Genomic DNA, 26050 nt, shown 5'->3' with positions numbered 1-26050 from the left:
TTAAACCATGCAAATAAAAATTCGTTTTCTTCATATGTTAAAATACTGGATTGCAAGGTTGAATGAGCACTTAATTTGGACAGGAATGGTGGGGGTGGTTGCAGGTAGAAAAACATCTATAACCCATTTCATAGTTTTGCCTGACATTTTCCCCTGGTGTTGCAAGTCAAGTTCTCTCCTGTTGCAAACTATGCAGCAGCCAAAGCTTTCTTTCAGCAGTACTCCTTGCTTATTGTAACACTAGCACAGTCCTAAACTAATGTATTTTGAAGATGAAACAAGGTTGAACATCATGAGAAATAAAGTATTCAAATTCGGTTTAAATACTGAGAAAATGGTTAAATTTTTAATGTTTGGTCATTGCAGGCAAATGACATAGACTGGCTAAATACTAAACTATGAGTTTTACTTAATGAAGGGATTTGCTCAGTGTAGTATTGGTCTCTAACATTAGCTGGATGCTTAATGATTGAAGGAACTTCCTCCAAGACTATTTTTCCAGTAAAACCTTTGGGAGGAGATGCAGCTGCCTAGTTAGCAGATGACTTTTCTGATAAAACACAAGTGTTTTCATGTGTATGACTGTGAGAGTCTGTGCAGATACAGCTTCTGTCTGGCTTGACACTTTGTGTCAAGGAGTTCCAAAGGCTATTTGAGAGAGTTGAAAAATGTTTGTTTTTCACTGCTGTGGTTTTGTCATATTTTCAGCTTCACTGCAATTCTGTTTTGAATTGCAAAGAAAGGTAAACAAAACAACAAGTTTATCATCTGTATACTGTATTGTCCACACCTGTATGTAGTCTTTTTTTTGTCAGCTTCTGTTTTCATGGACTGTCTTTTGCACTCCTTTTTTTCCTCTTTTGCCAGGATAGTGGTGGGTAAATATCAGCAAGCACTGGCGTTCTCTTAAGTGAGCCATGGTTTTCATAGGTACACAAAGGCCATACCTGTTTATCAAAATCCTTTTCACCTTCTGTTTTCTCAATATTCAAGTATAGAATTGCTTGTAGATTGTTTTTGGCACTGCAGTGATCAGACTTAGGGCAGCTACTGTATTAAACATTTTTCAGTTTCTCATATTTATCTTCTATTATTCTGCTAATCCTGAGAATTTGTAATAAAAATCTTTCCACTAGACAAAATTTGCCCTTTTTTGTGATACTTTTTGTGCCACGCTTGTTCCTCTGAAGCTGCTCTTCCATATTTTCAAATGTAAGCAGAGAGTGATGTTATTTCACTGTATCTGTTATAACTACAGAAAAAATTATCATACTTTTTTTTTTTAATTTACAGAGCTGGCTTTGTTGCTGTTCTTTACTCTGGTTTCTTCTGTCTGGTTTTAGTAATGTGTGCAGAATTGTAGATGCCATTTCAAGGAAAGGCCTCTCTGCTGCCTTTATACAGACAAATGATTTATTTTAGTCCTTTGTTCAGCTTTTTTTTCCTCTGCTTTTTTCTTTTCATTCACTTTTCCTTCTGATTAATGTATTATTTTAGCATAATTTTTGCCTTTCAGCATCAGTCTCTTACTGTGAGCTAACGTTTATCATTCTCACATCTCTTCTCCATCCTCCCCTCCCCAATATGGCCAGTATTATCTGTGCTGGTTTTTATATTTATGCTCTTTTATGACTTCCTATTTGTCTGTTGCATTTCTGAATCTTTTCTATTTTCAACTCCTGCAAGAAGTTATTCCAATTTGTATGTAACTGTCACCTAAACAGTTTCTACTGCTGATTGTTTTGGCTCAGAACAGAATGCCCAGGTGGTAAACAGCCTTATAAGCTTAGCAGAGGCTAAACTTTTCCATCTTTCAACATGAGGAACTCTCAATTCTGATATGAATTGTTTGTCTTTTCTTCTACATCAATGTTAGAGTCAGTCTGGATTGTTGCTGACAAATTGAGTCTGTTTGGGTCAAGCTGACCTCCCCCAGAAGTTTAGTAGTTTTGGATTTCTGCAAGGATTTCATTCTTACTTTTCTAATATTTCTCAATTATAGCATGCTACTTATACCAGTACATAGATTCTACTTAGATAAGTTTTGTTTCTTTCTCTAAATTCTTTAAATTATCCCTTATTCACTGTTTAAAAAGTACCTATGAATATCTGAAGGTTTTTTGATAATTAAGTATTCCTTAATTTACAGCTGTGGTACTTATTTTTGCTATGGCACAAGCAAAAAAAAATGTAAGTACATAATTTGATCACTTGGACCAGGTTTGAGGCAATTTGTGCTACTGATTGAATTTTGAAGTTTCAGCTTTTTCTTTTGCTAATTTCTGTGAAGTAAATGTGTAGGGTACATTGTTACTGATATATTTTCATTTTATTTTTTCCCCTTCAACTTTTATGCATATTGGGAAGTTCAGTCTGTTTTGCAAACACTTACTAATGCTATAATACCTTTTCCCATATCTCCCTGCTCAAATTTTTACTGTTATTGATTGAAGATTCAATTGAGAAATGTGTTTAGAACCCTGCTTTCTGTGGTAATCATAGAAGTCAGTGGGAAGACAAGAAAATTGTATTGAAAGAAATTGTGTGCGTGTGTGTTTTGTGTTTCAGCATAGATTATCTCTGCCAAAATAATAGCTGTCATTTTGTTCTTGTTATATTAGTGGCCTGTAGCTTACTACTACCCCTTTTGCCTTGCTTTTGTCCATTCGTCTATTTGTGAGTAGAAAAAGAATTTTGTGAAGGGCCATAATTTGGGGGCTTTATTATGCTAATAAAATCAATATTTTGTTATCTATTTAAATTAAATATTTCAAGATGGTGACCCCACTCTACCCTGGTATCAAAGCTAGAGACCTTAACATTCAGTGACTTTGAAACTTGAGTTCTGTTTAGAATTTCACGTCATGCCTGTCGCAGGAGAAAAAGATGGAAAATGTATACGCTGAGCCTATAGGACTTCCTGCAGTGCTTATTAATCCTTTATGGATCATTTGAAATGTTTCTAGTTTATTTAAGCTTTGCTGCTTGTATCAGATTGTTCCTGCAAAAAAAAAGGGAAAAGTGATCATGCTTTGAATTTTTAAAAATGATCTCACTTTCAAGCAAAAGCACTTTTATGCTCCATTAGAGTTGAATTTGCCAAACTCTTACATCGCATTAACACAAGCTTTACTGGATAGATAAACGTGTTGTTCAGGGACTGACTAGAACTTTACCAAACTGCATATTAAGATTTTATCATCTTGCAATTTTTGTCTTGAATATTTTCATCATGCAAATAGAGGGATCAGACAAAATTATTTAATTAAGAAACTGCAGCACAGTTCTTATGTATTAACAGAGGATAGAAAACAAGAAAATCAAATTTGATGGTTTGGTATAAGACTAGAGTTTTGTTAAACTCCCAAGTGTGCCATCTTTTGCAAAGAACCAGTTAAAGTTTATGCACATAATTGAGGCTCTGCTTTTTGTGTTTAGCTGCTGTGATAGAGTTCTAGAATAAATGCATTATGATTTATAGCTTGTGGAAAAAAATTTTAGATCCACAGGCAGGAGATGAAAACTCTGGGTTGAATTATCTTGGTGTCAAATTAAGGACTAGTCTCCACATGAAATGCAGTAGCAAATGGGTGAACTTGGCATTGAATTCACTGCACTTCACAGGGATAGAGAGATCAGTGGATCCCTTTGGAAGTGGTCTGAAGGCTGACATATCCACATCTTTTTTTCTGAGATCATCTCAATATATATTTTCTCAATATATAATTTCTTTGATTAACTAGTAATTATATTTATGAATGGTTGTATTCTCACTGTAAGTGCTACTTTCAGGTAACTTTTTTGTTGTGTTTGCCAGTGCAACTAAGATCTTTATAATAATGAATTCATTATATCTTCTAGTTTTACTATTTCTGTAATATTTTAATATGCTCTCCGCCCAGAATGTTGTTTTTCAGGCATGGGTTCTATGAAAATTCTGCCTCAAAAATCAGCAGCTTTAGAGCAAAATGAAAAATTATGTGCTCTTAGTCTTCAAAAAGTTTTTTGTAAGAAATTGCATTCAGTGTTAGAATCTTAGCTTATCTTTTTCAGTTTCTTTTACTTTGTGTGTTTTATTGCATAAGAGAGTGGGTTAGTATCAATATGAAGTAAAAACACCTTTTATGTGTTTATATCCTCTTACAAAATGCTTATTACCATAGTAACAGAGGGGGCCTATTAGCTGAGTATATTTCTTTAAATATTTCTAAAACATACATTAAGTACTCTACATTTTACACCCATACATTATGTGTGTATGTGATCTTTAATTCCATTTACAAAACCCCCCACAATGGAAAAAAAAAATAAATCCAAAACCAGACAAACTAAAACCACCAAAGCAAACAAAACTATTTGGAGTATCAGCTTAAAGTTTCACACACTGTTTTTCTAAGGATGTGTTCTCTGACTTAAAATTCCATCCACAGAAATTTAAAAAAAAAGAAAATTTTAATTTAATATGGGTGTTTGTGGATATGTGTCACATATGTAAATACATACAGATATATGTATACACACTGATTCTGTCTGATGGAATTTGGGAAACAATTGGAATATTTTTCCCCTGAAAATATAGGCTAAGTAGTCTGAATTGTTGGTAGTGTTTGCTTTTTATTTGTTGCCCACTTTTTCCATTCTCTGACCTCTCTCATTTGTCTCTATTGCTGTCTTCTTGAGTTTTTGAGAAATGAACGCCTGAGTTGTGCTAAAGCAAATTTAAAAGAAAAAAAAAACCAACCTTAAAGATTGGTGTTTGTGGAGAGGAAGATTTAATTCAAAAAGATAAGAGGTAACTTACCAGAGAAGTCAAGTTAAATTATTCTGGTTAACAGATATCTGGATGATAAGGGAGTGGCGTAGGTGTCATCATTCTGCTGCAGATTATTCTTTCTAAAGATAATGGTCTTCCCCCAGGCCATGCATCAGCCCAGACAAACGGTGTATCAGCCTTTCCCTACAGAATATAAACATCTGGATTAGTTTAGGTGGACTACATGCCTACATATTTCTTGTAATGCAGGGTGAGATGAGAGGTTCTACCATAACCTTCTCCATGTTCTCCTGCTGGACATCTCTAGGCAGAATCATGCCAACCAGACCAAGGGGCCTGTTGCTGGTAGCATGGGATGTGATGAGAGAAGCAAAAGCATTCTGCTGGCTCATGTTCAGTTCAGGTTCACCAGTCATATGCTATCAGCAAAGTCATCAGGGATACTCTGTTCTCCATCACACAAATCACCAGAAGATCCTGAATGGGACTGGAGCCCAGGGCTACACTGCTATTTTCTGGTCTCCAACTAGATTCTGTACCACTGGTCACCATGCTGGGCCCAGACATTGAGTCAGTTTTCAAGCCATCAAGGTTTCCTGAGCACTGGCTGATGTGATTCCTTTCTTTAGATTTAAGTACACTATGCTGGCTGTTGCTTTTCTCCCATGAATATACCTACTTGTTTTCCTCTGGTCACCTCTCAGTCCGCTTCTGTGATGGTAAGAGACTATTCTTCAAGGTCTGTTGCTATTATTCTTTTTTCAACACCTTCAGGTGGTTTATGGCTCTTCAGCGTAGAAGGTTCTTTTTTTGGTTGTTTTTTTTGTTGTTGTTTTTTTTCACTCTTGCCACCAGGATTGTGTGTGCTCCAGTATCATTCTCACCCATGTATTTGAAGAAATTCAGCTAATTTCTCATACTCAGTTCATCACTATTCAATCTCCACATCTTGCTAGGCCTGCCTTTAAAGCTGATGTTGAATAACTTGTCTGCCATGACTCCTTTTCAGGTGGTAATTTCTGGCATACAGTATTTCCTTTCTGTAGGTGTGAACTGTAGTCTTTGTTCCCAGTGTGTCGCTTTTGTTTCGCTGACCTAATGTGTATTTTGTGTCAAATGAACAAGGTTTTCCAAAACAACTTCTTCATGCTTATCATTATTTGCTGTTCTGCTTTTGTCATCTGTGAATTTTGTCTAAATTGATTCCTCTCTTCTACTAATCAGTGGTGTAAAAAGAGTGAATGTAACCTTTTTGTTGTGATACACCAGCACAATCCCTCTACATTCCATATTGACAAATGCTTACTTGACTGTCATCGCTTTGTGTCTCATGGACAATTGATTTTTTTGAGATGCTTCAACTTTGCATCTCTTAATCCATTTCATGTGTACTTCATTAACACTGTGCAATCCTAATTTAATGTAGTGTCCTTTGAAAGTAAATCAAATGTCATTCAAGAGATTATTTGTAGTGTATCTGCCTTTCTTGACCAAACCTGTAATCTTACCAAAAAAAATGACCTGCCATGTTTGTTTGAGGCTTTTCTACACAAAAACATTGACTGATGTTAATTCCATTCCTGTTCTTAAATTCTCGATCCCTTAAAGTCTATATCAGTAGTTCTATTGTTTTTCTCAGGTGAATGTTAGACTGATATATAGAAATAGTTACATGGATAGTTCTGGTCTGCTTAACTATTTCAAGGAAATTTGTCATTTTGGTTGATACTGGCTTTCAGTCTTTTGAGGCAGCTTCAAGGGGTTGGCAAGTTCAGTGAGTAGCATCATCTTGGCTCTAATAAGAATGCTGAGTTCCAGCATTTGTTCTATGAATATGCTGAATTTTGAGGGCCTATTAAGTATTTTCTTGTTAGCAAGGCAAAACATAGTTCTTCATCATTATTTGCTACAATGCTGTTACCGTGCTTTTCCTAAATACAGGGAAAAGTTGCATTTCTGTTTTTTTCTGCTGTAAACTATTTTTAGTTTTCATTATATTATTGCTTTGTTTCTACATTCTTAGTTAATATCTGTTTTTTCTTATTAGTGTTCTACTTTGGGAAACTTCTCACGTCAGCAGCTGTCAGCTTCAGTCTCCATTTTTTATACTTATATTTTATCCATTTTTTAGACTTATATTTTATACATTCAAGTTAAAATTTCCTTGTGATTTTCCTTACCTTAAGAGAGAGGACTTTCAAGTTGTTTGGAACTGTTCTTTTGCCCATGTGAAATACAATGAAGTCATAACATTAGTGTCTAAGTAGTCACAGTCTTCTACTCCAGACATTAAATTTTTCTTGTCATAATGTCACATGTCATAATGAAACTCAGATTTATATTTTTTTAATGACATATTCTCTAGATCTTAGAAAATACTTGTTTTAGAGACTTGGGGTAACATGTATGATATGTCTGTTGCAAACTCCAAGAAGCTACACCATAGCAGCAAGGTTTTTTTTCTAGCAGACAGCATGTAACAAATAACCTGTTCTGCTCTCAAGTGTTTGCAATTGGGAAAGTTCTCCTGGGCCATACAATTTGGGTATTGAGTTGTTGGCTTTAAGGGCCTTGCAGGTCTTGGTAGCAGCTAACTTGTATAAAAACCAGAAACACAACGCATTTGAAGGATTATACTTTACCTGTTGATTTTATGCAGCTTGTTCTTACTGAATGTGATTTACTAAATAAAAATTTTGAGTGTTAGATTAAAAATAAACAACCAAAAAATCACTGCAGCAAAAATGTCGTATTATTTTGCTTTCTGTGTCTGTCACCAGAAACAACAAAAACCAGTCAGTCTTTCCCCATTCTCATGTTTTTTAGTTCGCTGGGTTTATGACAGGCCCTTATTTCTGTTGAGTTGACCTTTTTTTAATGCTTACACAGGAGCATCAAATTTTAAAGATCCATCTGGTTACTTTAGTTGGTGTCCAGAATAGTTCAAGAGATTTTCAAAAAAACAACACACAAAAGCCCCTCACTTTCTGCTGTTGCTCTCTCTGAACCCTTGTCCTTCTAATTTTCTTCATACTAGCCTCAAAGCAGATGTTAATAAAATTTTCCATATATTAAATGGGTATAAATTTTGAAAAAAATAAGTTTTAAAATTTTGAAGCATTGCCACATTTTAGGTGTCTGTGTTGCTATTTTGTATGTCAGATTTGTCTAAAGCTGTTTCTTGGCTGAAATTTTAACCTAAAATGGATTAATATTTTTTCAAGATTAAATAAAACATGTTTTTTTCTGTTTTCATCTAATCCACAACAGCTCTTCAGAGATGCTTTTGTTTATTTCTGACTTCACTTGGCTGCTGGAGATCAGTTCTTTGTAGCAAGTAGCAGATAAACTCAGTTTATAATCCTTTTCAGTTCTTAATTATTAAAAGTATATGAACTCTCAAAATTTCATCTCCCTTTGACCTCTTGTCTCAATCTCCAGATTGCATCTGGAGCAGGTGGTGTGCCATGTATGGAAATACTCCTCAGAAGGTGTTTGTTATTAACATGGAGATGATACAACCATCAGTCCCTGCTAAAGAAGTGAAGAACTATACAGTCTTACAGTACAGGGAAAGGCAAATTACATGAAAGTCAGTAGGAAGGCAGAACAAGAGCTCTCTTTTTCAAAAAGAATAGGCAGGTCCAAGGCAGAGCTTGAGAGCAACCTAAGGAAACTGGAGGAAAGAGCTGTGGGCAAGTGTTGAGAGGAATTACAGAAATAGAAACCTGAGGAGAAGCCAAGGAGGAAGCTTGACTATCCCATAATACTTAGCAAAAGGTTTTTTGAGATTTTTCAAATGTCTTGCTTGATGCTTAGTTTAATTAATGGTAGCAGGAAGAAAAGTCTCATTTAAGGCGGAGTTAAGTAGAGAAGTATATGTTTATTATCTCAGAATAAAGCATGCTACAGATTTGGTTTATTTATTCCAAATCAAAGTTCCAAAAAAATTAAGTTGCAAGTTAAATGTAGACATCTTGGTGTATGAACCTGCCTAGTGAGGTCCTGAGGGAGAGGGGAAATCTGATGTAATATAAATTGGTTCCATTGAAGCCCACAGGCATGCTTGAATTATAATCACTTCTTTTAAGGCGTTGCAGTAAAAGCAGTGTCAATGTTGTTCAGGTGACCTTGTCACACCCAAAATGTAGGTACTATGGCTTTGAAGTCCTTAACATGCTATGAGGAAGAGTAGATGCTTTATCCTTCTTTCCTCCTTTCTGTTGGATGACTTTCATTGTCCTAAGAAAATCCATCTAGATTTGATAATTTTACAAAACTTTAAGAAAAGTTAGTAGTGTGGAGTAGGAGCCTAGGCATGCTTAATAATTAAAAACCAAAAAAGCCCCACAAAACCAAGAAACCAACCCAAAAATGCTGGCAAGAATTGATTTTAGATGAGGAAAAGAGACTGGAGCATGGCACATTGGAAACTGGAGCTGGACCTAAGTGGTTGTAGATGAAACTAAAAGCAAAGCAGTTGAATTGAGTGGAGTTGGTTGAATTAGAATGTTTAAATATGGTATCTGCTGGATAAGCACCTGGCTGGGCAGATGGGCTTGAAATAGCATGAGGAGGCAGGTGTGGGTGAAGATTGCCTGTGAAATTTGGGCACAAAACCCAAGCATATTGGAATGTGATTGGTTTAATAGAAAAAGAAAAGCATGAGAAAATTAATAAATATTTTCCTCCCTCTGCTGTTGGGAAATACTGGGCAAAATGCATTGCTTTCAGACAAGATAAAAAGTTATTATGGGCCACTGTTTATTTCAAGATGCAAAATCTGTTTATTCTTTTAAACCCTGTTTTGAAGAAGAATGGATTTTAAAAAAAAAAATTAAAAATAGAAGAGAGATCCTGATACTACAGAGTTGGACATTTGAAAGTTGAAGATACAGAGTGAATACTGTTTACTGAAGTTTAATGCAGGTCATTTATGTATGGTGTTATCCCATTTTGTGTTTTTTTCAGTGTGTACAGGTAGGACAGCACTTATTAGATGAGCAGCTGGTCTGTGTTTGTTTCTCTCCATTGCATTGTGGATGCTCTTTACCTTATTGAATGCACACACTGAAACTTTGCATAGGATTATTTATTTTCTTGTGGAGTTTTCTGTGGCACACTTACTGCGGGATCAAGTGCCTCTTAAAAATCATCTTTACAAGAGCTGCGTGTTAAGCAACAGGTCAATTATAATTTCTGTTTGTCAAAGAGATGAGGCCTAGAGGAATGAACTTGGAATGTGTTCATAAGTTTGGGTGCCCAATTTGTGGATCAAAGGACCTGTTTTTCCAGTGTATAGTGCTGCCTGAAGAAGAACTTGCAGGTTGCAGTTGGGTCTCAACTGATTCCTGAGGCGCTCATTGCTTGTGGGTCCATTGGGCGAACTGGAAGTGACTTGGCCAGCAGCACAGAGAATTTGTGTGGCAAGTGGCAGTGGTGTATTTCAGCACCCTCAGGCATGTTCAGTTGACTTTAGCACTTTGTTTTCATCACTTTTGTTTTACTGCATACTCTCTCCAGTGTTCCCAGCACACAGGGATTCAGCAGTAGCTCTTTCTGCTTCGAAAACCTGTTTTATTGTAAAGGCAATCCAGTACTTTAAAAAGAATTAAAATATACATGTGGCCCTTTAACTCTAAATTGACACGTGATTTGTACATACAGGGAGCTGAGATGAGGATTACCCTGGCTTCTGATTGCAGGCTTCTTGATCTTAATGTATTTCAAATCCACTCTGTATGTGAAAAATCTATTGCTAAAGGGTGCCATTGCATTTCACAAGGAACATATGCATACATCTGATGACAGGAATTGGTCTCTATAAAGGCACAACTTGTTTTAATTAATGATATCATGAAAATTAAGCTCTCAATCATTCAATCAGCTCACTGTGGCATAATAAATTTTTCAGCACAGAACTTGTGTTCCACTAAAATATAGCAAATTTAGTGTGGCATCCATTGGTTACATGTAGTACACTATTTTCAGCAATTTTTTTTTTCTTAGGTGAAATAATTTCTCTATATTTCCAACCTATTTCTGAAAATTTGGTTTTAGTGTGATTTTTTGGAGTCTTACTCTAGAAGCCTATACTGTAAACTATGCTGTAACAATAAGTTCCTTACAATTGTAAAGAAATAAAGTTTAAAAATAGTACTTTGTTGTGTTTTATAATTCTATTCATTGGAAAATGTTTTAATGTAAGTAGTGTAAGTATTCTGTTAGAAGCCACCCAGCCATATAATTTTAATAGATTTTTTTTTCTTTTTAAGCAGCTGTTTCCTCTCTGATTTGGATTTTAATCATGACTTGACTTAAGCTTTCATGTCTTATTTATGCTGCCAGGAGAGAACTTGAGCACTAGTTTACTTAATTATTTGCTGTGCAACAGCTGCTAATATTAAAAACAGAAAAAAAAACCCACAAAAAATGCCATCTCATCTTTAGGTCTGCTGTGGACAAAAAAAGCAAAGGCAGGAAGGATGACTAGCTACCCTGTCTGCTTGGCACTGTCTTCCTCCTCCTCCTCCTCATCTCTCTCTCACTTTCAGTTTTCAGTGTAATGAAGAGCAGGAGAACAATATTCTGTAATTAAGGATTCCATTAAGTTGAAGAAAAGAGCAAATGGAGTTGTTTGTTCTCCTAGCTGAAAAAATTTGTCTGGGGTGGGGGTTAGTGGTAGTAGTGTAGAGAGGGAGAGAGGTGGGTGGAGAGACTAAGTCAGGGCTGTTTGTTGAATATACTGTTAAGGACTGTTACCATCCTAATTAATCAAGTTAGAAATTACAGCTGTAGTCGGTTTCCCCCCAATTCTTGTTATCAATTTTCTTCTCTTTTGAGACAAAGCAAATATAAATTTTGTGTTCATTTGTCATTCGTTCTTTGACTTCAGCATCTCTGAAAATAACAATGTAGCACAAAAGACCAGTATTTACCTAGTTGTAATGTGGGTTGCCATGGTGTTTTGCAAATTATTGCAATTATGTTCACCATGCGAGTCGCCCTTGGTAACTGGCGAAAAAACTGATAATCCTGTTTTGAACAAAAGGTCAAATTGCTGAATAGAAAGTCTTGATTAACTAAAAGATGTACAAAGTGGAATTATTTCCTACCATTCAGAAATAGTTCTTGATCGGGTTTGGGGGAGGGGGTGAGTAAGTACATCTGATTACTGAAGTACAAAGCATTGAAAGGATGTTGTCTTGAGCCTTTCATGTAGTCTTAATGGTGGCTTTTTTGTCAAATTTACCCATTTGCGGCATTGAAAGAGGCAGCTGCATTTAAGCTTGAGAGATGGTGCTTTTTCAAGAGTTCAGTGCATGGAAAGTTCTCAGCAGTATCTGCAGTTTACTATTAGACCTTCGGCTATTAAAACTGATGTGCTGCATTTGAGCCCATAGCTCTTGGTGCTTGTAAAACCCTCTGACTGATGATCTAATAAAGTGCTCTTACCGGACAATCTCTGATCAGATACTTTAGGGGAAAAAAAAAATAACCACAGCTCTGTAAAGGGTGGAGGTAGAAACACATGGCTGTACTGAAAAGTTTGCTTTTGTAATCTGTGGTGGAAATGTTAGTAAATAAGACTGTATATTCAGTTTAAGTATTTTAAAGGCCCAATGTATTGTTCCAGAATTCATTTTTATTTACATTTACAAAAGCAAAAATCAAGCAGAAAATATTAAAAGTTTTTCATAATAACCAGTCTTCAACAATTACATACAAGTATATAGAGGGAATGGTTTCCTGCACTTTAGTGCTGTGAATTTCTTTTCGTCTTTCCTTTATTTTTCTTGTAGGGGTAGCAGGGGAAGGGAGGGAAGAGGTGAGGAGGATTAAGGAGTTTTCTTTTTTAATTATTTCTACTTTTTGTTTTTTAAATAGCTACCTGGAAATTAATTCTCAAAACTTTGGAGAGCCTGTGTGAGAGCAGCATGAAAGCAAAGTAAACCTGAACAAGTTTGTGGGTTTACATTCTGCATCACCTAGCAACCCCCTGGCTCAGCCAGTTCTCTCGTCTGCCCCCAGTCCTGTTTACAGACCATTCAGACTGCTCTTCGAAACCATGAAAGATATTCAGTTTCATTAGTGCCATTCTCAAGGAGAAAATAATTAAACTTAAATGAACAAACACTGCTTAGTGTTGCTTTAAAGTTCTCTAGTTTAAGGTGACCAGACTGTTAAGACCCCTTTCTCTGCCATTACCTTTAACTCTTTTGAGCTCCTCTGAACTTAAATACCCATGTATGTGCATTACCACCTCTAAAGTTTTTGGAACTCTGTTAACTCCTTCAGTATTCAGAGATGTTCGTAACCATATTGCAAAGATAAATGCTTCACATAAACAATCTTTTTGTCTCTTTACCAGCTTGAAATATATACTAGAGTTGACAAACCTTACTGTAGGTGCCATGTGTATGAGCAAAACCTTTGTGTGTTCTATCTTACATCTGATGTCTTGCAGGAAGTTCATCATGACAAGTCTGAAAAATTCAAGGACTGTACAAAAATTTGAGGGGAGAAGGAAAATAACAGAATTGTGTAGTAATTGAGGGCAGTAGAGTGTTTGTAGCTTTCTAACCAAGCTAGAGGTATAGTTTTTAAGAAATCTTTTGTGTTCTTACTGTTTGTATGTTGTTAGACTCCTTGACAAGCAATACATGGATGGGCTGTATGAGCTCTTTGTGCTTTGTTTATAGTTGACAGACAAAGCAAAATTCTTTCTGAAGCAAGGTACTGTACTTAGTTGTGACCTATTGTAGCCTAAGAATATGGCTTCCTTTGAGTTGTGTGAATAGGGAGAGTATTTTGGCAGAATGGACTTAAATGTCCTTCTAGAGGTTTTTGCTCTCAAGTACAGAAATCTGTAGGGCTTCTTTCACTGATCCTTTTCTCAATTTAGTTTTCCATGTGTAGTCATTTTAAGTATGTCGTCTCTCAGGTGCTTGCTCAAGGTCCAGTTTAGCTGTTTTCTGTTTGTCTTAAGTGAAATAAAATTGTTGGTAATAGCTGGGTCTCTTTGTGAGTGGTGTGTCAGCGTGAGAACACTTTTTAATCTTTTGTGCTGCATTTTGGTGCCTAGAACCTTATTTTAGTGAAGATAAGAAGACCAAGGTATTGGATTTGATGTGAAGTAAAGCAGAACATATTTGCTAATTTAGTTTGTAATGTACAACTGTTAAGGTTGGAATTTGTCCACTTGTGGTGCTATTACATGTGCTAAAATGAGGGCCACTGTTTGTATCAAATCTATCACAAGGGTTTCGAGTGCTCTATTATCCTTTCAGCAGGCTGATGATGGAGCCTGGGCTTTGCACAAATGAGATCAATAAGTTTCAAATAACATTTATGAAATGACATGTGACTGTACATCTAAAGGTATCTTGAAAAAAATCAATTTTTAATAACATGTAAAACTCTTACATTGACCTACAAGATATTTTTCACTTACATCTTGTTTGATAATTTTGTTTAAAACATTTTTTATGTTAGCTTGAGTGTTTCAGTTCTTGGGGGAGGGGATGCAGGCTAAGGTGCATTTCTTGATTCTTCAGTTATCTCTTGTTATGATCACATACACACACCTCCAAGACTTTCAGTGGTAAAACTGATATAACAGATAACGCTGAGAATAATATTTTCTTGAAAATAATGAAGTTTTCTTTTGATCTTGGGTGTTTTCCTCCTTTTTAAATTTTTTTTTCCAGTTATGGATTAGAATACAATTTAAGTTCTATTGTTTTGGAATATTCAGAGTTTCAAAATACCATTCTTGAAACTCTACAGACTTTCATTTTTGGTAGCCTTTAAACAGGCATTTGATATTCTGTGGCTGACTTTGCCTCACAACAGTGATGCATTGCTGATTGGACTGTGAGATCCACAAGTTCTGAAGGAACTCCTAAAAAGTATGCTATGGGACAGAATTTTGTTATGGGTAAATCCTCAAATTTATGGCCATTTTCCATAAAATCGAAAGGGATTCACTTCCCAAATGGCCACCTGGAATCTACATCAGAACTTTTACCATTCTAGTATCACCAGCTTTTTTAAGATAGGACATTTTGTGTTCTGAGAAATTCAGTTGCTGTTTATGTCCTCATTCATGCTTTCTTTAAGGTAGCAAGTCAGTGTAGCTACCTTGCCTTCAATTACCATTTGTGTAGTTGTTTTGGACCTTCCGGCTGGTCCTGTGAAGGTGTACTTTCCATTGATGCCAGGTGCCCTTGGGGTGGCAGTTTTCCACTGGAGAACTGAGACAACAGATGCAAGTGTCTCTGGGAACAGGAATGTTTTGGGGTGGGTGTCCTTCTCTTTTGCCAGCATTGAGTGTTAAAGTGATCATTTGCCTTCTACTTGGAAGTTGCTGGCTAAGTAACTAAGCTTCAATTTGACAGCATCATTTAATGTGGGTCGTGTGATAATACTGGGTATATAACCAGTCTTCTCCAGGACCTGTACTGCTTTCAAGTAATACACTTTCAAAAGCATATTTCCTCATTTTATCTTTCATTTAAGAGACAGCTTTGCATTTTTCCTGAGAGATCATGTCTATCTGTTCATCAGCCTGGATAATGCAGAATTCTAGAGGAGGAGAGTGAGCCTTCAGGAAAGGAATTTCCTTTCTATATAGGAGTTTTTGTTATCCACTTCATCCCACAGCTGAATTCTGATCAGTTATATAGGCCAAAACTCAAGAATCTCTGAAAATAAGGAAATGCTTAGAAAAGCAATTGAATTCATATCATCCAACTTCCATTGAAGTGAGGCAGCATGAAATGGAGTGTGAAATGCTGTGGTCACTGTTTACGTTTTCCCTAAATTGGATGATCAGGTAGCATCTGACTAAAAATACTCATACTGGGAAATGTAACCTATTTTTTTCTGGATGAGAAGCTAGCTACGATATTTATTGTACAGAAAAAGAAAAGTTAATATGATCTCAATCGCCAAGAGTGAGTTGATAAAATAGGTTCTCCTCTTGTGATCTGAATAGTCATATACCATGCTGGATCTGTGATCAGATTTCTTAATGCATTACAGTTAGCTTTATATATAAATTTCAGGAACTAATTTCAGTTGCTGCTACTATAATAGTTACTAAAACTATTTGCTTTGCCAAAATGTACACACCTAACAAAGTGTCAGAAAACATAGAATAAGCATGCCCTGGGTTAAGGGATTAAAGCTACAGCGTAAATGTATAAAGAATTTATGCTAACCTAAAATGTTTCACTATTCTAAGCATATTCTGTGATGTCTTTCATCTGCAACAAGCTTGGCAGCATGTTTAACATGGTACCTATTCCACTTAAAATAAGAAAAGTTCTAGTCAGCCAGCATCGGTAGTGGGCTTTTGACCCAGTTCCTTTTATAAAACAACTTATTTGAAGAGTCTGTAAAATATCAAAGGGATTTATTATTCAGAGATGATTAAGTGTTACAGTGGTACAAAACCTGAAAATATTCTTGAAAATCACCTTTGTCTTATATACTCAAATTGGAGTGCAAATATTTCAACTTAGTTCTAAGATGATTTTGACTTAAAAGTTTCAGTTACGCCTGACAGAGTGAGCTTCCACACACTCTTTGCTGTGAAATTCTTTTACATTTTAAAATTCTCACATGGAGTTCAGACTTACCTCTTCTCTAGCAAGCAAGGGATCTCTTGAACATAACATTAGGGCTTTTGATTTAGTAGGGTTTGATCTCCTTGTAGTAACATATTAAAGAAGTGGAGAGAGCTTCTCCATCAATTTTTTGTTGAAGTGAAAAGAAGGCTGGAATGCCTGATATATCAGTAACAATGTCTCTCCATATACTACTTTGAGATCTCAGTATGTCCAAGCTCTCTAATGGGGGAGGCTTTGCAAGTCCCCTGGATTTCCTTCACAAATAAATTGAGATCTCTCTCATGGTGTCACACGTACATGTTTTCATTAGTGCTTGGTAACTGATTTGCTTGGAAAATACCAGGCTTTGAAGGATCCTGGAAAAGTTGCTGACCCATAATTCTGAAACAGTGATTGCTTTTAACTTCATTACTCCATTTTTTAGGGTTGGTTTTTATGAGTCTTGTAAATAGTGTGCCTGTTTATTACTTATCAAGGAGATATTCCTTGATAGGAAAAATGCCAAAACAGAGAAGATGCTCCTTATAAAGGCTTAATTTCTAATGGTGGTCATTTTCCTAGGGGGAAGCAAAGAAGGGAAGCCTCATGGCTCATTTTCCAGATGTGTTACGCTCTTCTGCGGCAGCACCTTCTTTTTGTTTCTCTCAAATTTTTTTTTTCTGACAATATTGTCTAAGAATCTTGCCTTTATGAAGAATTTTCTTAATCTTTTCTTTCCTGTGTCCAAAGAGGGGGGTGACCATGAGGTGGGTTTTTAAACATCATGAGGTCCTTTCATATGTTCATCCAGTCTTACATAAATTTGGATAATCTCATGTCCAGGTTGTTGCCATTAGTAGCTGCAAGTTCCAGAGGAGTGGCTCTGTCCGCTCAGGCTGTCAGGAGACACACAGACTTGACAAAGTCAGGTGTCCTTAAGGTATCACCTGTGAGGAGCCCTCCTGATCAAAGTGTTCTACACTGACTCTGCATTGGTAGTCTCACAGATAAGTTACTCCATCCATAAGATCATTCAAGCAGCTCTCTGATGTGACTTTGTACTTGCTCTGGAGGGACATTCAGGATGAGTCAGCTATGGAACAGACAGGCACCAGGACCCTGCAGAGTTATTGTTCCTGCTAGGGAGGTGTGTGTTTCTGATTATAGCAGTTCTGACCTCTGCAAGTCCTCCATCTGGAAAAACCTTTTCAAAAGTTAAATGAATCTGTGACTTTCTTGTGTCTAGCAGCAGTAGGATCGGTTTGTTTACAACAGTGCATCCTCTGAGGTTTTTTTCAGGTTAATTTCCTTACAAAAATGTGGGGTGCTGCCTGAGGAACCTACGCTATACTGAACTTAACTGGAGTGGTGGAATCACTGTCCCTGGAGGTGTTCAAAAGCTGTGTGGATGTGGCAGCTGGCCTGCTGGGATAGTGGCTAGACTCCGGTCTCAGAGGTCTTTTCCTATGCTAATGATTCTATGATTCACATTACTAAGTGGGTAAAGTTTACTGGTGAAGTCTTATTTTACTATTTATGATAGCATTTCTGACCTGAGGGGATTTCTTCTTGGCATGGTAGCAGTGGCAGGTAGGTGTCACTCAGGTCTGCTTTGTCTGCTGAAATTCCAGTGCGTCACGTTAGTTCTCACATTATCACTCAGACTTTCATTGCTGCTGGTATCTCACCAAGGTGGGGCAGATGCATTGGATTGTGCCAGTGTTATTACTAGAGTGTTTCTTTGTTCTGAACAGGCAAGAAAGCAGATTAGACGCTGAAATTACTTCAAAGTAATTTGATTTCTGGTACGCAGCAGAAAAACTTCTCAAAACAAGAGCTCATCTTTAAGTCAATATTCATATCACCTTTCACACTGGAAGTGTAAAATCATGATGTAATCTTCAAAACATGTAGTTACTACTGATAGTCAAAACACTGGCCAAAGAATATGTAAACAAAGGTTGTGGTTCTCGTTCCTGACGTGTTGTCTATTACTGTAGGAAAGTTTGTCTGTTCCCCCAAACACTCAGCTGTTTACAGAACACACAGGTGGGACAGGGAGAACACACCATACATGTGGAACAAATTACTGCAATTAGAACTGGTAGCTTTCAGGTCACTGAGTTAAGTCCTCTGTTGCCATGATGAACTGCCTGATTCAACTTCATAAAATCATCTGTCTTTTAATATTGCTTGGGGAGATCAATAGATTTGATAGTGTACCCAGTAATGCAGTATTGGTGGAACCTCATCCTTCCAGAGGATTTCAAGCCACTTCAGCCAGGTTTTCCCTGTTAGGCAATGCTATCCATAATAATGGATGGTGTCAGGAAAGCAGGTTTTGAAGCTTCTGGTCTTGGAATGAGTGGAAATAATATGATTTTGTAAGAGTGGTATGAAAAGAAAGGCCAGTGTGAAGTGCAGGTGTCCCGATTAGCAAGTCACAATGGTACCTGGATCAGAAAAATCTTTGTTGCACTGTCTCACATTCAGCCTTCCAAAAACTGGTTTTCTGATTGGTGACATGAGCAGCAGGCTTAAGCTGGCTGGCTAGGATAGCATGTTCAGGCTGGCTTTCTGTGCTTCCCTTCTGGTGCTGTGTTTGATGGTGCAAGGTGACAACTTCAGCGCTGCAGTGCTGGAGACATGGGTTTGGGGTGTAATGTGCTCAGATATACCAGCCATCTGAGATTGGGCATCATCCACTAAGACCCCATTTTCAAAAATCCACATTTATATTGTCTTCAATGGGGAGGAAGAGTCCAGAGAAGCGAGTGTGGATTACAAGTAAATTCAACTCTGAACTAACTGATAGTGACTTATGAGTAATTTTCAGTGCTTGCAGCTTTCTGCTTTTTACCAGCGCACTTTTTCATTCCACGTGAATCTTTAAAGTGTTATAGTGCCTCAGCATCCAGACTATCTAAAGGCAGGAACAGATGCAGAACTGAAGTGTCTTAGAGAAGCACATTCAGTCCTCTACTGTAGCAGGCGCAACCAAGCTACATTGTCAAATGTAATTTGTAAAAATTATTAAGATAAAGCTCAGTAAATGCATGTTGTTGACCCCTGCAACTTCTGTTTGAAAGGCTGTTGCAAAACCACTTGCCTGTGTATTTTGGGGTAATATTTCTAATGCTTGTTGATCATTAGAATGGGAGAGGCTAATTCTCAAGAACAGACTTACAAAGAAACAAAAATTACTTTTGACTTGCAAATTTCTCCCTATTAGCTACAGTTCATGGACTTAATACTCTTCAAGGATTTTTCTTTTATATTGTGCATGTATTTCAGGGTTTTTCGCATGCTTTTTTATATTTTAAAATGAACTAAGCATTTGTGGCCATGATGTTTGGAAACGCTAGTTGCTTTTTTTTCCCCCCCCCTGACAACTTGTATTTCATTTCCCACAGTGTTGCAGATACCAAGTAGAACAAAGCTGAAGGTTCCCTATTATGATTTTGTTTGATCTACTGCAAATTAATGTACAGACTCAGTGATAGCTGCTGGGAAATGAAGGATTGGTTTTGTTTGGTCAGTGAAGACGACAGGCATGGATCAAATAAGGGTTAACAATAATGCACTTGAACAGATTGAATCAGAACATAATGCATGTATTGAATTTGATTGCAACATGCATGTCCATGGAAAAGGTTTTTGTTTAATAGAAATCAAGGCTAAGGCTTAATTATCAAAGCAAAACAAGAGACATAAAGAGCTACATGTTTCTGATACTGCTTTTTTTCAAAAATAGCTCCCTTCACACAGTTATCTACATGTTTAATTTCCATGCATAATAGCAACAGTTATTGTTGTCATTTGTTACGAGAGATTAACAGATAGAAAGTACAAACGCAAATAAGGCCTGAATAGAGAGGTGACAAAGAAGAAAAGACCTCTTTACTGTTAATTATAACTGGTGGGAAGTCTATACAAATTACATTAACTGTTTTCTATATGAATTGAAGTGACATCCAGTTTGTTCTCAAACATGTGTATCTACTCAACACATTTGGGCATTTTATTGTAGACAATAACTTAAATCTTTGTTTTTTGAATATAGTTTATTGAGAAATGTACTGCTCAGTAAAACTTGTATATTTTGATCATTATTTCTTAGTAGCTGAAAACAAGCCTGATAGTAAGCTGTTGAATTTAAGTGGTTATTTTTATCCTAAGCTTTAGTTTAGTCAGGGGGTTTTCAGTCTTTTCACCTGTTTTTTGTAACCAACAGAGCCTCCCAGTGCTTTCTTCAACAGTGACTGCATTAGACTGAAACAATTGCATAAAGAAACTGGCTTCAAATGTCATTACTCAGTGGTTGTTTGAGAGGACTTTCTATGCATTCCCTTATAAGACAGTAGAAGCTGTACCTTGTGAGTGGTGTAGTCCTTTGTTTCATAATTGTTAGCTAAAAAGGCCAATAGGTGGCAGAAAACACAGTTACTTTTATCATACATTATTTTCATGGTTGTCTATTTTTGAGTATTCTGTTCACCTGAAGCTGGGATGCTGCTCCCATTCCAGGCTTTGTTTTTTCATTCCCATGCTTTTGCATTCCATTACAAACTGTCTTACTATCTGGCAGTTTCCATTGTTTGTTTTTCTAATATAACAAATTGTTTCAAAGTTCATATGTGGTAATTTAATATGTTTTGAGTCATGAATGTTCTCTTTGTGCACACAGAATCTGTTCATAGTTACGGTTGAAACAATTAAGTTCTTCAACAGGAGGGTTTTGGAATGGGTGAGGACACCCTCCACACCTCCCCCTGCCTGGCTGTGTATTTTAAGGTGCTGTTTATGTCAGATTGCTGCCAGATGTTTCATAGGAGGTAGAGATGCCGCAGAATAAACACATTTCCAAGCAGAGCATCTCTTTTGTCTCTAAAAATTAACTTAATGCAAGATCTGTGAGAATTCATTATCCTTACAAAGATGTTTTTGTGTTTTCCCTCACAGTGGCTGTAATGATATTCTTGGTATTCATGTAGGTGAGTGCCTGAAGATCTCAATGCTATCCTTGAATAGCTTTTTTTTGGTAGGTTATTCCATGTCTGTTTAAACTGAGTTATTTAATCAGTGTGAGACAACAAATAAGCACCTTCCTCTTTTAGAGATAAATCTTAGGTTCATTTGCAAAACCAAAGCCAAGGCCTGTCTTTTTCACTTGAGGCTCATTTGTGCCCACTGACTTCAAAAGACACAGGTCAGGTGCCTGTCAGGTCAGGCCCTAAGTTACGACTTCTCATAGTGAACCATGTGTTGATGAAGTAGCTTAGTCTTGGTGAGCAGTGTCTTACGTTGCTAATGTCAGTTCTGAAGTATATGTCATAAATAAATGGTATATGACAAAGAAAGTGGTACTAGGACTGCTAGGGCAACAGTTGTGCAAGAGACCAAATCACAGAAGGTTTTTGAATTTTTGACATTTTCTCACTGTGCAGTTTTAAACTGATATTGCTGATCTACATAACAGTAAAGTTCATGCTTAGTGGTCCAATACACTGACCATATTGTTTCCAAAACCCCTTACTTTATTGAGAGGGTCTAGAGTGGGGAGGATTTCTGCATCCCAAAATCTGTTAGGTGAATTGCTTTTGGAGATGCTTTTTTCTTTATCCATTTACTATAAATGGTTCATGGGGTAAGCTAATAGATAATAATGGTTAATCTTAACTGGGTATCAGGCTTTAGATGTCAGAGCTGGGTGAAATCAATCTAACTGCATAAGTAAATACACTCTTTCCATTCCTGCACTATGGGCTTAAGCACACATTTCAGGAAGTGCTATATACATTGACATTTCCTTGATGTTCTTCACACAGTTTTCCTGGTCTGTCTATATGGACGTAAAAGCTCTGCTCTGCAAGGGCAGCAGGAAGTGTTTTGATGGCACCAAGTGGGATAATACTGAGTATACTACATGGCTGTAGAGATGGTGAAAGAGGAGAGGTCTCTGAATAAACAAAGTTATTTGGAAAGGATTTGAGGATTCATCTTAAAAAGATAAAAACTAAAACAGTCTTGGAGCACTTCTGAAATTATTATAGAATATATTTTTAAGTTGAAATCCAAGTAGAAATTAGGTAGAAGTCATTGCCAGAGCATAACATTGGGACAGCTTGTCAAAGAGCTAGTGAGAATGGAAGCAAGCAACTTTCTGAGTTGTCCTCTGATTCATAACATTTCTGTCAAAGCACCAGGGATCCAGGTATGATTGGATTTAACTTCCTTGCAGAAGCAACAAAAAATTTGGAAATGGGCAAAAATAACCAGTCACTATTCCCAGCAGAGACATCACCAGTCTGAAATGCAAAGTTTGACCGGGTTGAGCTGCTCAGGGTGGTAAAAGCAGGAACTGCTTAAGAGTTGCAGGAAGACTAAGTTGACTTCTCAGTTAACAATAGAAGCTTATATGCTCTGCCAAGTAAGTGGAAGTGAGGAAATGCTAAAAAACAATCTTAATTTTGTGTTCAATGTATTGTTGACCTAGTTGGGAAGAATAAAATTATAATTCTTGAAAAATAATAAATATCTTTCTGGAAATGACTGCTCGATGCCCAGATGCTCGGTAGTGTGCTCTAGGCAGACAGAAATTGAGGAGAAAAATGAGCAGAGAACAAGATGGTAAATAGCATTCTGTTTCTGCATAAATCCATGTTCGTTGGTATCTTGAATACAGTGTGCAGTACTGGTTTCATCTCCCTCCCCAATTGTCCTATTGTCCCACACTCTCATTTCCAAAAAGACCTGGGGAGACATTCAGAGAAAGGCAACAAAGATTTGGAGTGGTTTCCAGACAAGGAACAACTAAGGAAATTAGTACTGTGGTTTGGAAAAGACTTTGATTGAAGGTGATGTGATAGATGTGTGGAGGTCTGTAAAATCATGAGTGGCACAAAGAAGGTGAATGCAGAATGATTTTTCCTAGTCTCTCCTGATGCAAGAACTAGAAAGTGTTAAAAGAGAAGCTGTGTGTGTGGGGGTATGTTCAAGAAAAATAAAGTACTTTTCCATATAGTTTATGGTTGTTCTGCAGGATGTTGCAGATGCTTAAAGTTTACATGAGTTTGAAAAGCATTTGAAGTTCATTGGGGTCCTTAATGTATCATTAATGTATTAATTCAGTCACCACTGAATACAGAGACCATGATTCAGGGAGCCCTTGATATATTTCCAAAAGCTGGGAAAATCTTTGGAAGAGTTTCCTTAAGTATCTTCTGTTGGTGGTTCTTACAGATGACCTTCAACAATTGTTTTTAGCCTATGGTTGAACGTGGCACAAGAAGTTCATCCTTACTAGTCCTGGAATCATTCCTTCTTGCATACCCTCTTAAGAGAAGCCTTTTGCATTGTCTCCCTGAGCTGACATAGGACAAACTGTCTCAGATTTTATTTCATTTTAACTCAGGAAAATGTTAGTTTTTCCTAAATGAATCAGTTTATGTTGATATCTTGCTTTTTTCTGAAAAAAAAACCAAACCAAAAGCTTGAATAAGAAAGGAAAGCTTCTGCCATCAGGAAACAAAAAACTTAAAACTGGTTCTCCTGTCCAAAGCACAAGCAAAGAAATGGCATTTTACTTAAATATTTAATTTATTTCAAGTCTTGCTGAATGGAGTGGAGTGTCTTGCTGAATGATCTCCATAGCTAGATAGAATACTCCTGTCATATGTCAGTGTTGTAACTGGAGAAGAGAAGAGCAGGGGTTTTGGTATATTTCAAAGAAGGATTGACTGCAGTGTGGGATTTTGAAGCAAGAAGACTCCAGCTTTGTTGTCTGCCGTTAATTGTTTAAACAAAGGTCCTTAATGGACCTTCATCTCTGTACATATTACACTTCCAGATTCCCAGAAGACCTTAAAGTTGGGATATTTTTCTTTCTTGACTATGATTCATTTTCTAGGTGGAATTAAAGCAAGCTATAACTTGAATTTAGGGTAAATGTTTTTTTTTTTTCTATGTTCTGCCTTTGTGCAGGGTTGGTTAATATGTGAGGAGCCAACTTGCCAGAATCGAACCCGTCGGCTTCCGCTGAGTTTCTCCCGGAGTGGCCCCGTGTGCCAGGCCTGCAAGAAGGCTGTTCTGAGACCAGAGGTGAGTGTCCATGGACAAAGCTTTGACAGAAGTGGAGTGGGATTCTCCTGAAGCTCACCTGGCTCTCAATTCTGCCTTTCAAAGGTAGCAGGATTTAGCAGGAATTTTTAATGAGTTTATTAGTTTAAAGGGGACTGTTTATGCTTTTCCTGCTCCACATTTAAGCTGCATCCTCATTGCTATGAAGAGAGCATGCCATGCAGCTGCTGTGTTTGGAAATTTTCCAGCTGATGAGCATTTGGTCAGCAAACTAGAATTTGCTGGAATTTCTCTGCCAGAATACAGGTAAATTAACATAGACAAACAAACCAAACCTTTCAAACCAAAAACAACCACCTGCTTTTCTTCTGACTGGTTCTTACATGGCTGAATTTGGTGCTGAGGAGCTGGAGGTGAGCTTTCATACCATCATCTGGGGGTACTCTAAGACGGTATTTTCAGGAGATCAGAAGTTCTGGGTTTTGCACATTTGAATTTGGCTCTATGCCTGAAAAATGTAGAAGCTTTTAAACCTCATGTTGAGCTAGATGGTCTGGTTTTCCAGAAAATCATCTGCCTGATGGTTTTCTTGGTTTCTGAGATTAAAGGAAGCTGATTGTTTCATGTTGTAAAATTCTGGCAAAGCACTTCAAAGAAAAGAGGAAGTTAGTTTAACATTTAGAAATCTTGACAATTTATATAAAACAACCAAAGAGAGAGAAAGATTCCATAAGGAAAATGGGAAATCTATGATTTCAAGTTGTAATAAATTTTCAATTTATTCTTACTTACATAAAACTTTAAAAAAATCAAGAGTTTGAGGTGGGATTGTTAAGTGAATGCTCTGAACAGCATTGTTTGATTTACCACACGAGATTCCTTTTGGTTTTGGTCCTTCTTCAGTATGTAAGATTCTCCTATGTCTTCAGGAGAAGTAAAAAGTCCAAAGGATAAATGTCAGTAAAAAGCCAGGGACTGAAGCAGCATTTTCAGAGAAGACTGATCAAAAGCCATTTTTTGCATTAGTAGTAAGTTAATGCTGCAGAATGTAAAAAGACCAAATGATGATGAACAGCATTAAAGAGAGGATGAAAATGATCAGAAGTTCCCAAATTCCTATCACTGGAACCAGGTGATACCACATTAAACTAAAAAGGAGGAAAAACAAATCTGTCAGTAAACAGACCTTTGACCTATGTCATAAATCTGAATATATAGCTATAAGAAACTGAAAACCAATAGCAGTGGGAAAAGAGGCCAAGACTTACATGGTTATTAGCAGTGTTACGTTAGTTATCAACAAAATCTTTGAAGAAATTCAAGTTTTGATCCAATTTCTAGCTACTGGAGAGGTGTACAAGATCTTTAAGGAGACTATTCTGCTTTCTACTAGCTCTGCATTCTATCACATATTTCCAAAGTACAAATGCATTAACTGTGTAAGGATAAGATGCTCCAGAGCAGCAGGATCTTTGCTCTCATCTTGTACCTTAGTTGCTATTTAGCATTTCAGCATTTTCACATGATTAGTTAGTGCTGGTTACAGGCACACGTGTCCTAAATCAGTTTCCTAGTTGCAGTT

The 26050-nt window shown here is 36.9% G+C and overlaps 1 protein-coding gene across 2 annotated transcripts in view; it reads left to right on the top strand.

Annotated features, from left to right (window-relative positions):
* POLA1 (DNA polymerase alpha 1, catalytic subunit) overlaps positions 1 to 26050 on the top strand; it is a 185232-nt gene that overhangs the window by 98840 nt on the left and 60342 nt on the right. For both annotated transcript variants that reach the window (XM_088051878.1, XM_088051877.1), the window contains exon 35: positions 24373 to 24489. In XM_088051878.1, coding sequence (XP_087908004.1) covers positions 24373 to 24489 — 117 coding nt within the window. The remainder of the gene's footprint in view (positions 1 to 24372; positions 24490 to 26050) is intronic.

This window comes from Pseudopodoces humilis, chromosome 2 (genome assembly GCF_049639895.1).
Source record: "Pseudopodoces humilis isolate 2021_Gansu_Grassland_sample_001 chromosome 2, ASM4963989v1, whole genome shotgun sequence".
In the NCBI taxonomy this organism is placed as follows: Eukaryota; Metazoa; Chordata; class Aves; order Passeriformes; family Paridae; genus Pseudopodoces; species Pseudopodoces humilis.
The sequence above is the reverse complement of the archived record's forward strand: the minus strand, read 5'-3'. Positions and strand labels throughout refer to the sequence as shown.